Below are 14062 nucleotides of genomic sequence, written 5' to 3'. Positions count from 1 at the left end.
TATGCGGGTGAGGAGAGGAGGATAAAAAGCTTGCGTGAGATCAAACTGTCAGCGCAAGTCAAAGATAGAACGAGTAGCAGAAGAAAACTGACAGATGAGCGAAGGGCAAACTTAAAAATTCACCACAAACTTTTTAAGTAGTAAAGATTTATCGAGATGATGGCACAGGCCATGGATGACACATTTGTTTTCTTTTCGTTTTTATTTTTTTAAAGGAAAAAGAGGTGACAAAGCAATTACTCTGACACACACAAGCCTGTCGTTCAGCTCATTGCAACAGCTCAAAATATGATACGAATATTTACACTTGCAAAGCTTGAGAACTTATTGTCAGCGGTTTCGCAAGCTAACATGCACACAACCGAAGCAAATGATATATACTATATATATTTACATCAGCACAACTCACAGAGCAACCAAATTATGTACAGCGGAGCCAGTCCTGACGACCCCAGGTCATCTTCCTAAGCTAAGCGAAGTGGTTACAAAACTTCCACCACCGGCCTGGGGTGGATTATAACCGTTGTGTGTGTTAATTTACATGATGTCTGTCCTACCAGCTGTACACCTGCACAGACGGATCAAAACCTCCGTAAGAACACGGTAAATGATGCTGCTGGTTCAAACAGGTAGGATTTCTGACTGATTGGGAGTCTCGCACTGTACACGATTGACCATCGCCATTGGATGAGATTGCAACACAGGTGCTCAACCGGAGGGAGACGATGTATGTCATGCAAAAGAATGAAGGACCAGTGAGTGATCCCGCCTCTTCTTCTCATGAAGCCTACGATTTAGAAGGTCCGTGGTATTTGTACATAGATTCTTTCTTGTGCTCAGGATCAAGGCTGCAAATGTGAGAAGAAGTTTAGCTAATAGAAATTAGCAGCACAGGACATGTTACTTGAATTAATTCAAGACAGACCATAATGGATTCTTCCCAACTAATGTTTCAAGATCACTGAATTTAGCCAGATTACTACTCTGCAAGACCCCAGGCTGCTAAACCATAACTCCTGGAGTTACCCAGAAAAATGAGCATATATCGAGATAAGGAGCACCTTGAGCTCCTTGTCAAATTGTTTTTGATAAAAAAAATAATTTATTCGAAAGAGCAACTAGTTTGATTAGTGTAGAAATATATGGATATATGGTTAATCCTGCACTTCTACAAAACATCAAAACTATTCCTGAACTTTGTTGATTCAGTGACTAAACAATCCAGTTCTGTTAACTTCGTTACTTTAGCACAAAAAAATCAACGTTGAGTTGAAGACAGACATTAACCAATTTACTCCAATATGATCATGCACTGACTCTGTATCTTTATACTGTTTTAACTGAGATTTGAGATTGAGCAAAGATTGACCTGTTCCTCAGCCCAAGAAGTGCATAATGTACAGCACGAGCAGATGCCGATACTGGTGCTACTGCAGCAGCTGGTGCCCCACAGATTGCCGTGGCCAGGGCTGATCCGGCACCAGCCCCACGATTATAAACTTTAATAGGATTCCCAATCAAAGCAGAGGTAGTCCTTCCGAGCCCATCAGTTAAACTTTCATACGCCTGCACAAAGTTTCAGCTAATATTAATAACAATAGGCACCTCTGGGCTACATACTGTACATGTTCAGATATTCATGGGAATCAATTTCAGAGTTTGTTCCAAGCTACAAGTATATAGTGGCCTCTAAGTGATGCAAAGAGTTAAACACCACATCCCAAAGAAAAATAGCTGTACGTACTGAAGATTCAAATTGTCATGCAATGCAGAGGAATCCAGTACCTGTTTTATCCCTTGTTGCGCACTTTCAGGCTGGTTAGCTCTTATGTTATCTTTTGTTCTGTTTGCTTCACATGAGGCTAAAGGTGGTGGAACAGCTGAAAGGGCACGTTCCGTCTTCACAAGCATATCATGAGCTCCCGCAGCCAAATGGACACCAAGCCCTACAGCTTCAATGGAGACACTTCTTATAAAAGCAACAGCACCTGTCAAACAAGATGTCATGAGAACCGTCATCGTTTGTGGTAATAGAAGATGAGTGTCATCGTCAAGTGTTTCACAGTACCATCACATAATCACAGTTCCAACACAAATATTAGCCAATATATTTTATACACTATTATCAGTCTTACCTCTTTGCATTCCCTTGAGCAACTTTCGGTCCTTCTTGTAGCTTTTGATTGGCAAAGAAACCAACTTCTTAGTCCCTGAACTGACAGCAACTAATGATCTTATTGGAGGAAGCCCTTTTAACAATTTATGGACCTAAACAAACAACACAGGTTTCAATTCAGGCCACAATATGATTTTATTTACAAGTCGATGCAGATTTAATATTGTCTCCTTATTTGCACTTATATATGTGTGTCCACACATGGAGCAGTGCAAATTTCAACTCTTTCTTTTCTGACGCTGCATGCATTAAGTTTTTACTTGTTCGGTGTTTGTGCATGCAAAAAGCATACATCTCCAAAAGTACAGGTGCGCATGGGGAGACAAGGACCTGATTTTTTGAAATGTCCTCCAGCCACTCCGCAGCTACTGTCTCACATATGCTGTTCCATCCGTAAACGCCCATTGCTGAAACATGCTTAAGCCTCAAATCAATTCCCTGGAGGGAGACATTTCAAGTCAGGGTCATATATCGATAATCAGCAGAAGATTTCTTGCTTCAGAAATATATTTTCTTCATAAAGAATTACCTTCCATGGAAGAATGTTGAGAAGCTCTGCATAGTTTCCTTTGCCTAGTGCAATTGGATCAAACTGACGTGGTATATAATTAATGTGCAGAACAAGAGGCTTTACATCAAATTTCTGGCATCAGAGAGAAAAATCAGATCACAATATTGTAACTAAACACAAACAGGCTTGCAGTACCAGAAGAAATATTAAATAAGGGGGATGAAATTTATGATTGATAATTGGCTCATGAATGAAAAAAAATACATAATCTTTTAGACTTTTTAGTGTAACACCTGAGGCCCAAAGTTTGCTATGCAAGATTAGCAACTTGCTTGGGCTTTTGTCCTCACTTCACCGAAAACGGTTAATTTAACTACTACTTTTGGGACATGATTTTATGCTAGTGCTACTCACACATGCGCCGCATGGGCAGGAAGCAAATTGGACCAGAGTGTTACAGTGAGTGCAAGTAATTATCATGTGAATCATATCAAGTCCCATGAGGCCATGAGTGGACAAAAGAAAAGTGTTGATAAACTTGAAAATACCTGAAAGAAAGGAAGTAATGCCTCATCCACAATTGTATTGCTTCCATAGCTTGTGCTCTCCACATCACCAGCCTCATTTTTGCAATGCAGATGAGGGTTGTTGTTACATGGATCATTCTGGAAGAAATTGATTAGGAAGTTAAGTTGCCCTTGATCAAGATGTAACTGTAGAGGTAAAATCTCGAGATATAGCCTGCAAAAATTAGGATAATGCAAAAGAAGATGATTAATTGTATCAAGAAAGCATTAAAAAATGTGAAAGGGGGACATCTGAAACTTGACAGTCTTTTTTAATAATCTAAAGGCTGCCATTACATTGCGATATTAGTTTGATTGAGCTGTCCCCATTCGATGCAAAATTTATTCAGGAGTTTCATAATCATATGTACAGAGCAACCCCCAATATTGATTCAAACCAAATAAAAAATTCACCTGATCATATCCAGTTAATACATTACAAAAACTACTCTTTGACTGAAACTAACTACTCCAGATAAGATATTTTGGGCATGCTTGGATGCATAGGTTTGGTTCCCTTGCCTAAAGTTCTTCTAGGCCAGGTGACCAAGGATCTCCTTGCTTTGGCTCTGCTCCACAAGCAAGGTTTTTCTTGCCCAACCTTACTCACTAGCAAGTTCAGGCAAGGTCGGGCAAAAAAACGGCGGTTCATCCCTCAGATTTGTTGGATTTGATTTGGTTGGTGGCTAGTTGTTTTGGTTAGATTCTAGTATGGTCGGCTCTCTTAAATAATAACCATGGCATATTATTTCAGAATAAGCAATAAAGAAGTCCCCAAGGCCCCTTACGCCCTCCAACACCTGGACCCTCCCCTCCTCCCTCTTGTCTCCTATAACATGGCAGGCAGGGTGCCACCGTGGCACCTGGAGGGCGATGCTTCAAGCATCAACCTCCAGTGAGTCACGACTACACCCTCTGATGCCTAGGCTCTACCACATATGTTCATCATGATACAAAAAGACAAATTAGAGAAGTACATTTTGTCTTATTCCAGCACTGATCTGCAACCACTGCTTAGGTTCTTTAACTACGATCTACCTGATCAAAGAATGTCTTCCTGTCGGTATGGATGATATAGATAACCTATCCTTGCAGTTCTCTTTATTTTTTTAATCCATTGAGTAGGGGGAACTTGGTATGGATTAACAGAAAAAAGCAAAGTATCTTCTCCATGAGATTAAATGATTAATTCAGTCTGTATGTCCAAAAGTAACTTCATTTACCTATAATCTTCCAAAGGAGCCTGTGGCTCGGGCCTTACAGACTCCAGTTCTAACCTGAATGCACTGGAGCAAGATTCTCTTGGGTAATCCTTTGAGTTGTAACATCCAAGAACCTTTTTTAATAACGAGAAGAAATTTTTTTAAAAAAAGAACATTAGCCATGGGACTAAATCAAGTTTGTAACAATCATGTGGAGATGAACAGGCATACCGTTTTCCATGGAGCATGCAAACTTTGATCACAAAGATTTAAGTCCTGAGCAGAAATAGATAGCTTAGAAATAGAAACATCCCCATCTGGAAACATATCAAGTTGGATGCTGAGCCCTGTCATGATAAATTCTAAACAAGAACTCCTATCTCTTCCATTTGTGCGTAGGCAGCTACTCGCATCTTTCTGTGGTAATAACCAGTCATCTCCAGCATACATCCGCCACTTAACATCTATATCATGAATAAGAACCTTTCCTTTCAGATTACAAGATTCATCAGGATTCAGGCTCGAAACAGCAGGACTCCCTTCTTGTCGAAGTACTTGCTCTCCTTGTTTGTTGTTATTTTTCAAAACATGGTTCTCAACTATTGTCAAGGGAACATTGTTATACCACCCACCATTTTCATTCTCCAGGGTTTTACGAGCATCACCACCAGACGTATATTGATGCACTTCATTACATAGAGTTGATGATGATGGATGTTGAAGTTCAGGCATATAATAAGAATCAATAATTTGATCAGGGCAGTTCTGTTTTAGTGGTATTTGAGTAATATTGGCTTCCGGAGTAACTAACGATGATTTAAGAAAAATGTGCGGAGAAGTAGCCATATTCAGCTCAAACCCATCATCCATTTCACTGCTACTAAATGAATGATGGCAATTGCTCTCCCAAAAATCATTGTTCATGTAGCCCTCTGTGTAAAAAGCATTCTCAATTATATCATCAAGCAGTCCATCTGACCGGCACTCTCCAGAGTCTGCCAAATTTTCCAAACTGCTCTCTGGCTTGTCAGAGGCTATGTTTTGCTTGTTTGCCTGTTGGACACTATTCCACCTAGATTGTAGATGAACTAAAGCATCCCGCATATCCGGACCATATAGCTGCTGGAGTTGGGATCCCAAACGAGCAAGACCATATGTTGTATCACGACAAGTACCAATATCAAATTGGGAATCAAATATTTCCAACTTCCAAAAGGAAGAATCAATTCTTAGAGAAGCTTCAATGAATGTGTTATGGGCAATCTTGGCATAACCTGCTCGGCGAAGGTAATCTACATCATAACCGCAAGTGACATCTTTTGAGCTGGATGATCCACAAATGAGAAGCCCAAGATCACGCAACTGAATATCAAAATCAGTAGCGGCAGCGTCTGATACAGATTTGTTATGAAGTTTAAATGATGATGCAGCTAAAAGGCATGAGAAAAACTTGCAGTCCACTGTTTCAGCATTGAGAGCCGAATTTTTTAAGTGAGGTTCATAGCTCACAGCAACATCAACCAACTCAAGAAAGAATGATGATGAATAAGGTTCACCAGCCTGAGAACTCTTTACTGTGTCACTATCATCTGACCGTTCAGTTCCATCTGAACCTGAACTGAACAGCAGGCATATTGCATTGATCCAATCCATACGGCCACCAGGTGCCACAATTGTCCCAGAACGAACATCAACAGAAGTGTAATTTTCTTGTAGCTTTGGGTTCCTGATGTGGATCACGGAACAGCCAGCAGTCCCAGTAGACAATACATTGGTCCCTTCACCATCACCCCGCCTGCAGGCAGAGTCCTTACAAGCAACTAAAAGAAAATATTTGCCTTCTTCACAGCTTCTAACATCCTTACCACTCATAGAACCCCAAAGCTCACCTTCACAATGATTCACCCAAAGAAAACTGGCATTGTTGACTCCTCCAACATTTGAAAAGGATAAAACAGAAAAATCCGAAACAGACAACTTAAAAGAATTCCAGGAACCTTCTAGTTCTGCCTGTAACAAAGGACCAACTTTCACAGTTTCATCCAATTCAGTGCAAATTTCCAAGATGCTGCATTCAAAAATAACAGATGTTTGAATGGAAATTTCATTGATTGGAACAGATTTGCCCTTGCCATTATCAGAAATGCTCATTTCTCCATCTGATACCCCATCAAGGACATGATCTAGCAGCTTATTTAGTAGCTCACAATCCTTTTTACTGAGTTGCACTGAAACACAAGAAAGTTGAACATGCAATAAGAGCTCAGTGCTCTTAAGGAGTTCCTGGCGTATACTAGATCCTGACTCTTCAAGATCTTGTGAAGTTGTAGAAGAGGAAACACCAGCCCATTTGCTGTTCTGTTTTTTAGTATTCTTTTGATCATGCAGCTTAGGTAAACTCCATGCTTTGTTCACCATCTCAGGGTCAGTTACAGGATATTTTCTCCAGATCACTACGACGCCGAAGTCATTATAATTGGCTCCAGTAACAGAAAAAATCTTTATAGTAGAGAAAGTTTGACTACTCAAAGAACAGATTCTACCATCCAACACATTACTGGCAGGTTTAACCAAATAGATGTCGAAGTTCCCTGTAGCCAAATGGATTGAAGCATATGGCGTGCCTTGATGAACCTCATCAAGCATTTCATTTCGAGGTTGAGATGGAGTTTCTCTCATGTTCAGACATGACGAGTGGTCGATAACCAGGAACTTATCCAGGATGGATGGGTGGCTTAAATCCCACGAAAAATCAGACGGAAAGCAAAGGATGATTCTTGCCGGTGACAGGGATATCTGAACCTTTAGGCTTCCAGTTGAGAACACATTTGTGCTAGTAGTCAATCTGCTTCCTTTTTCATTACCATGCGTATGAATTTTATGCTCTCCGTGCAACAAACCAGACTCAATTTTACTGATAAAATTCAATAGCATGTATATTGTATGGAAGTGCACCCAGAAAATCAGAGGAGCCAAACAGATCGACAGAGAAGTTGAGCTTACTAAGTTGCCATCTTGATCTGCGGTATTGACATCATAATGAAATGTGCACTTGCCAAAAGTTTTTAGCAATTCAACTTTAGTGAGTTCACTTGAATTATTGCCACAGAGTTCAGAGGTTTCCACCCAGTAATCACCAGCAGCAAACAGGCATTGAGGGAGGGCAGCTTGAACTTCTTGGCACAAGTTATTATTCAAGAAAAGGCTACCAAGGTGTGAATGGTCTGAATCATTGTGTCCTGCACGGTAGTATTCATCAAGCTTCATATGGGCAATTGATGCCTTGAACCTTAAATTTTTGGGATATGTCTGCAGACATCAAAAAGAAAAATATTCAGCATCATGCTTAATGACACTACAATGATGCATGAACTAAGAATATGTGCTACTGTACCAGTACGAACAAAAAATACCTGCAGATCAAGATGAATGTTTTGAAACTTGGCTTCGAGATGGTGCATATTTAAGCTGGAAGCAGTAGAAGGAGATATAATTGATTTCCCAAAATGTGCAGATGAAAAGCAGCTCGAAAACATTTCGGAATTTCTCATATCATCTAGCATACTGACAGGAACACTGGAATTGTCAATATCCATGCCATCATCACTGAACAAAAGAAGAACAGATACCTCCACAATGGAAGCCTGTAAGGTCTTCTCGATTGGTTGTTCTGTTAGGAAATGAGAAGTAAATTAATTAAAAATCATATATATGGAAGATCTGATAATTTAAGCAGGAAAAGGTAAAACAAGAACTTGGTTTGACAACAGAAATACATGCTACAACTTTCTTCATGCTTGTGGTACTAACCAATGGCCATAGCAAGAAGATGTTAGTCTTAAGTCACGTTTGTTGCTATTCATAATACGAAAGTGTAGTGAATACCAGAAGCGGGTGAACTTAGAACTTGGTATAAATATGTTGTTTTTGAAAGCCGGTATTTTTTGCTTTGAGAGCAAACCCTTGAGTAAAGGTGGGCTTTCAGTCTATTTCAATCAATCAGTTCACTCAATTCAGTTAGTTAAAATCTGGTTTTCAATTTACAACACTAGTTTGAAAAGGCAAAATACTTACTTTAACAACACCCTCAATTTAACCAGTGGTCACCAAAAAAATGTTGTTTTGGTGTACATGGTAAACGAATTCTATGTTTGACCACAATATCACCATACATGTTTAGATTATAGCATGTACTACCATACATGTTCAGATTATAGCATGTACAGATTTGTCTCAACAAATAGTTTCATGATATCATAATTTTATTTGGTTTTAAACATGTACGTCGATAGAAATTGATAGTCAAAGATGTCTTTTGGAGACCATGTCCCTGTCCAAAATGTCACCTTATATCATATATTTTCTTAGTAGTGAAACATCATCCTATTTAATATGGATAGGTTCAAGAGTAAAAGGAATGGCAGCCCAAGGAGCTACATTATCCATTCATAACCAAATCCGCAAAAAAGTATCAGAAGAAGGAAAAAAACAAGAGAAAAACAAGTAGGATAAGAACCACAAATTCCTAACGGCATACCATGCTTCTAGCAAGAAGAGAGGATAATATGGTATAACCAATAGAAAATTGAAAGTCGTACACCAAAAGTTCAAATGAATACCTTTAGGAACTTGATCAGATCCAGAAGCTAAAGTAGATGCAAAACTTATGGCATTGAATACTGAACATGTCCAGTCCCATATACCACTATTTCCTAAATTAGACTGGGAGTTCCTCAATTCCTCGAAACATTCAAAGAATTGATCGATGCTGTCCAAAATAACAAGAGATTAGTAAAGCAATTAGACATGTTCAAATCCTTTTTAAAGTAACCTGCTTCCTCAAGAATGTAAAAAAACAAACAAAGTTAGCAAATAGCAAGAAATTCTTATGAAAGAATAACTTAAACTGTTAAAGCAAAGGGAAAATTATGCTAAGGACAAAAAAGAGGATTAGCGACCCTGAAAACTCCAGGCTACATGCCAAAGGTGCAGAGAAATATTCTAGCAAGTGATGCCAATGGCCCTCTTCAAGTTGCACTTTTGATGAATACAGAACTTCTAAAAGGTGAAGTGAAGAACAATTCTGGAAAGAATATAGCAGTAAGTACATGCTGCAATGGCCACTAAATGAAAACGAATGGAAGCAAAAGCTGGTTATAACCGGAAAGCATAAGCAGAACAATGGGAATAATTATGAAAATCCTACAGCTGATTTAATATTCACAAAAGAAAATAAAATTGTGGCATAGAAATATCAATTTTTGACAATGATATGGCAAAAGCAATGTCGAGGTGATCTACAACAGTTGTCGTTAAATATTGTGCAGAAACAAACCTTTCGTCACAATCTGAACCAGGGTCACCTTGATCCTCATGGGCAACAGGCTCCATCCAGTCTGTTATCACATGTGCCCTTGTAAGGAAAGAATCCTGAAATTTATCTTGCCTGCTTTGAGAAAATACGCTCTGTGCTAAATGTTCCCTGCTAACAATAACAGAATCTGAATCTGGTTTCAGAGAGCTTGATGCAGATGAACACAAGGCAGATCTGGAGGAGTTTATAGACATATTTGCAGTATTATTGGCACAATTCTGTTCATCTACTGGCTTGCTTTGCAGAGAATCCCACACATTCATGATCCACCGGATACTGCTGATCTGTAATCGTAATTCCAATGAATCAACAGATACATCTGCATCAATTTTCTCAAGGTTCAAGCATCCATTACTCCATGGGATGCTTAAGTTCAGCTTCCCCGAGAATCCACCAATGGGACCTGTCAAGACTGCAGTAGTACTATGGTCTGCTGAAATGGCAGCTGTGCTTCTATCTGGATCATTCTGAAGCAGTGCATCGACGTCATCCATCTTCAAAAACTCAATGACCGCCTTATGGAAAGTTACAAAATTATTTAGTTTAACAAGACCATCTGTCGAAAGAAGAGTTCCAAATTCTGCCTCTTTAATTCGGAAAACCAGAGATCGATTAGTTCCCGAGACCCTGTTATCCAAACTGGTATGAGGATCAAATACAACATAAACATTTTTTAACTTGATATTAAAGCTTGTCAGAAACCATTTGACGGCATTGGCTATTCTCTTGACACCTTCATCCACATCTCGAGATACAGAAGTGGAACGCTGATTACTATCAGATTCATTTCTTTGGGTCTTGAGCGATGTCTGTGTGTCACTGGTACTACCAGAGACAGGGCATTCAGTATCTACAGGAGCAACTTCACTTGCAACAGATGGAGCAAGCACAAGCTCCAATTCTTCCACAACAATCTCACAACTCTTGACTGGTAGAGGGAATCTAACTAGGAGGGATTTTATCGATCCTTCTTTCAGCATGATAGCAGATCCTGACAACTGAAATAGTAAAGAAAATTAACTGAAATTTCATCTTAAGACAGGAACCAAACAATTTAAATTCACAGGTTTCACAAATTTGTTTTCTTTGCATCCCACATAAGAGAGGACTGCAGTACGCTAAGTACAACAATGAATCAAGTTAGAAGAAAGGAGTGAATATCTTGAAGCTACACAAACAGCACCTAACTTCATACCCTAATTGGGCGCATACAAAGCTTGACTCTTTCTGCTAACTTGATATTAACACTAGCCACACTTAGAATTTACAATATTACACACTTTCTGTTCTAACAAATTTCAAGTTACTCTGCCTTAAATAAATGAACTACAAATGAGCACTAAGATGCATAACCCCTTATGCTCCTCCCAAACCCTAATACTCCAGCTGGGCCATACACGAAGCTATAAACTGAGCTCACAAACCCCTACTAAACTAAATATGAGACCAAAAAGTACATTGAATCAAAATCGACACCCGGAGTCGCCAGTCTCCACACCAAAGTAAAACATTACAGCTAAATGTCTTCCTCCACCCGTCCTTCACTCTGCCACAAAAAATTGGCAAATCCTCGCCTGAATACTAACCACAATTCGAGCCTACTCCAAGGCCAATCGCGATCAAAACCAAATAAAACTAAATTCAGCCGGCAATCAAATCAGCGATTCCTCGGCTCACCGCAAAGGTCTCGCCTTTTCCATGAGAATTCGATCACCCCCCACCCCAAACATGCGGGCGCCAATCGCTTCAGCATCATCATCACAAAACCCAGCCCGCCGCGCCCAATGGAAAACAGACAGCACCGCCCCAACTCACAGGCTGCGGGAATCGATAAGAAGGGGGGGGGGGGGGCACCAGGCACGCACCTTGCTGTTGATGAATTCGGCGTTGAGCGCGAGGTCGTTGAGCTGGAGCGTGCCGCGGGTGAGCTGGAGGTCGAACTGATCGAGGTCGAGGTCGCCGAGGATCAGATCCCCTAGCCGCTTCTTCAGCAGCGACTTGCACAGACGCTTCAGCAGCGTGTCCAGCCGCATACCAGACAGCAGCCCCATCATCTCCCCTCCGCCGCGGCGGCGGTCGGCGGGGAGGGGTCGCCGACTCGCCGGGTAGAGGTGGACAGCAGAAGGAAGCGAGAGCAGTTCTGGGGTTGCTTGGGTCGTTTTTTACGAAGTAGACCCTGCGTGGGGCGAGTTGTTGCGTACGGCCGCCGGGAAAAGGTAGTAATTGCTCCCGCCGCCCGGGTTGTTCCACTGGCCGGTGGGACCGGCCGAGTTGGGCTGCAGGGAGGGTTACAGTTCAGCCTGTTTCGTTTGCGCCGAGCAGTTTGTTTTCGCTATAACTAGATGAAATCAGACAGGATAAATCACCTGATCGTTTTTTTATATTTTTTCTGGTTTTTTTTATTTTTAGGACTTACGTGAAAACCGAGTCAAAACTGTTTTGTTATTTTTCTGACCATATTATCGGTATCTTATTTTTAATCGGGAATTTCTCGTTGTGATTCTTGTTTTTCTAATGAGTTCAAACTTCACAAATCACAATGTAACCTATAGGCTAAGTCTAGTCGGGCAGCCTAAATTTCACCTCAACATTCTCGGGATTATGTCTATTTGTGACTTAGTGAATTTTTATGACTGTGTAGTTTTAAGTACTCGAGTTATACATCATGATTACTTTTCAGTTGAGACTTATATTATTAAATAGTCTATGTGTGTATGGTATGAATTAATTTAGATTGTGTAAATTAATTATGTGTCGTATCGATGTTTGAAGTCATAGTTTTACAGGTTGATGTTCCCAATTTGAATTATCGGTTCCTGATCGATACCGACGTGTTTCTATTCGGATTGGTTCGTTTTCGATATCTCGACATTTCTGAGTTCGTACCCATTTATGGTTTCCCATATTTGAGAGCAAATGTGAAACTGAAAATAGTGAGTGGGTTTTCCGACCATTCATATCTGTTTTATCTCTATTTATAACTGGATCGGTTTTGAAGAGCTTTTTTTTAAGGCCATCTCCAACCATTCTCCCTTCATTTCGTTCCCTTCCTGATTTTCTTCCTCGTTCACATTTTCTTTATTTTTTTTCATCTCTAATAGCTTTCCTTCGAAGGAATACGCGAAGGGAAAGAAAAGAGAATCATAAGTTGAAAGGAATGGTCTTGGGAATCCCTCCGTAAAGAGAAACTATTGCAGTGTTGAAGGGAACGAAAATCCTTTCGCGAAGCGAATCCGTTGAAGATGGTCTAAGAAAATGATATTTTTAAGAGCTCATAAAAAAGATACTTAGTGGATAACTATTTGTTGTTTTAAAGGGTTGTTTGAGGGGATTATTGCGTTCAATACCTACACAAGTCAAATCCAGACCATATTTGTAAAAACTAGATGAGCTTTTAAGGAGGGACTGGATACATCAACGAACTTTCATTTAGAAATGTCAATAATTAAATGGAAGGTCTCACACTTTAGTTGATGGTGTTCTAACGGTCCATTGACAAGAGGTTAGGTTTTGAGGGTTGGCGGTGAAGAGGTTAGGTTGTGGGGATTAGGTGTGCATCAGGCGTAGAGGGAAGGCTTTGGGCGGCAGGGCAAACCAATGGTGGCAGTGGACAGTACACTGCCAATCGTGGTGGTGGAGGATCAACGACGGGAGAGACCAATCAGCAGCACATCGAAGACATGTTAATGTAGTAGGGATGGGCCGGGGACCAGTGGTATGTGGTGCTGGTGGCGAGGAAGGCCAAGTAGAAGCTCATCGGAGATGGTTTAACGTAGTAGGGATGACCGTCATGGATTTAGCGACTCCACCACAAAGACGAGAGTATGAGGGTGGGGTTAGGGAGCTAGCCAACATCGTAGTGAAGAAGACTGATGTGAGGAAGAAGAAAGAAGAGAGCCATGTGATGTTGATCCATCTTCTAACATTGATTGGTTGAATTTTGTTTTCAGACGATTAAGGAGGATAGGCGCTCATAAATAAACTATGATAAGTAGGGTGGCCACAATGGAACACTCTTGCAGTAATGAAAATCACGTAATTTGCCCTATTTATCATCAGGGCAGATCTCGCTTGATTAAAGGGCATTCAGTTGAATGCCCAAAATTTTTAGTAAATAATTAAGCATATATATGTGTATTTAATATATGTATAGGTATGTAATTAATTTGCTGTATATGGCTAGGTTCACTTGCACTTGCTCAGTTTTATGATATGAACTTCTCAAATAAGTAT

The 14062-nt window shown here is 40.2% G+C and overlaps 1 protein-coding gene across 3 annotated transcripts; it reads right to left on the bottom strand.

Moving 5' to 3' along the window:
- Positions 1-257: 257 nt before the first annotated feature.
- LOC133926650 (autophagy-related protein 2-like) lies at positions 258-12021 on the bottom strand. 3 transcript variants are annotated; one of them, XM_062372670.1, is made up of 13 exons: positions 11695-12018; positions 9791-10827; positions 9075-9223; positions 7869-8125; positions 4687-7764; positions 4477-4589; positions 3236-3428; positions 2706-2819; positions 2507-2614; positions 2136-2268; positions 1786-1988; positions 1370-1566; positions 258-848 (listed from the first exon to the last, which is right to left on the bottom strand). In XM_062372670.1, exons 1-13 carry the CDS (start codon positions 11881-11883, stop codon positions 788-790), a joined length of 5832 nt encoding a protein of 1943 aa, XP_062228654.1. In that variant the 5' UTR covers positions 11884-12018; the 3' UTR covers positions 258-787. The 3 variants fall into 3 exon arrangements, 2 of the variants coding, with proteins under 2 accessions (XP_062228654.1, XP_062228655.1); XR_009911135.1 differs by lacking the exons at positions 258-848; positions 1370-1566; positions 1786-1988; positions 2136-2268 and having other exon boundaries at positions 3236-3352; positions 4531-4589; positions 11695-12020; XM_062372671.1 differs by lacking the exons at positions 258-848; positions 1370-1566; positions 1786-1988; ... (2 more) ...; positions 2706-2819; positions 4477-4589 and having other exon boundaries at positions 3242-3428; positions 11695-12021.
- Between the last annotated feature and the right edge of the window lie 2041 nt (positions 12022-14062).

This window comes from Phragmites australis, chromosome 8 (assembly GCF_958298935.1).
Source record: "Phragmites australis chromosome 8, lpPhrAust1.1, whole genome shotgun sequence".
Lineage (NCBI taxonomy): Eukaryota > Viridiplantae > Streptophyta > Magnoliopsida > Poales > Poaceae > Phragmites > Phragmites australis.
This window is presented reverse-complemented; position numbering and strand designations above follow the sequence as displayed.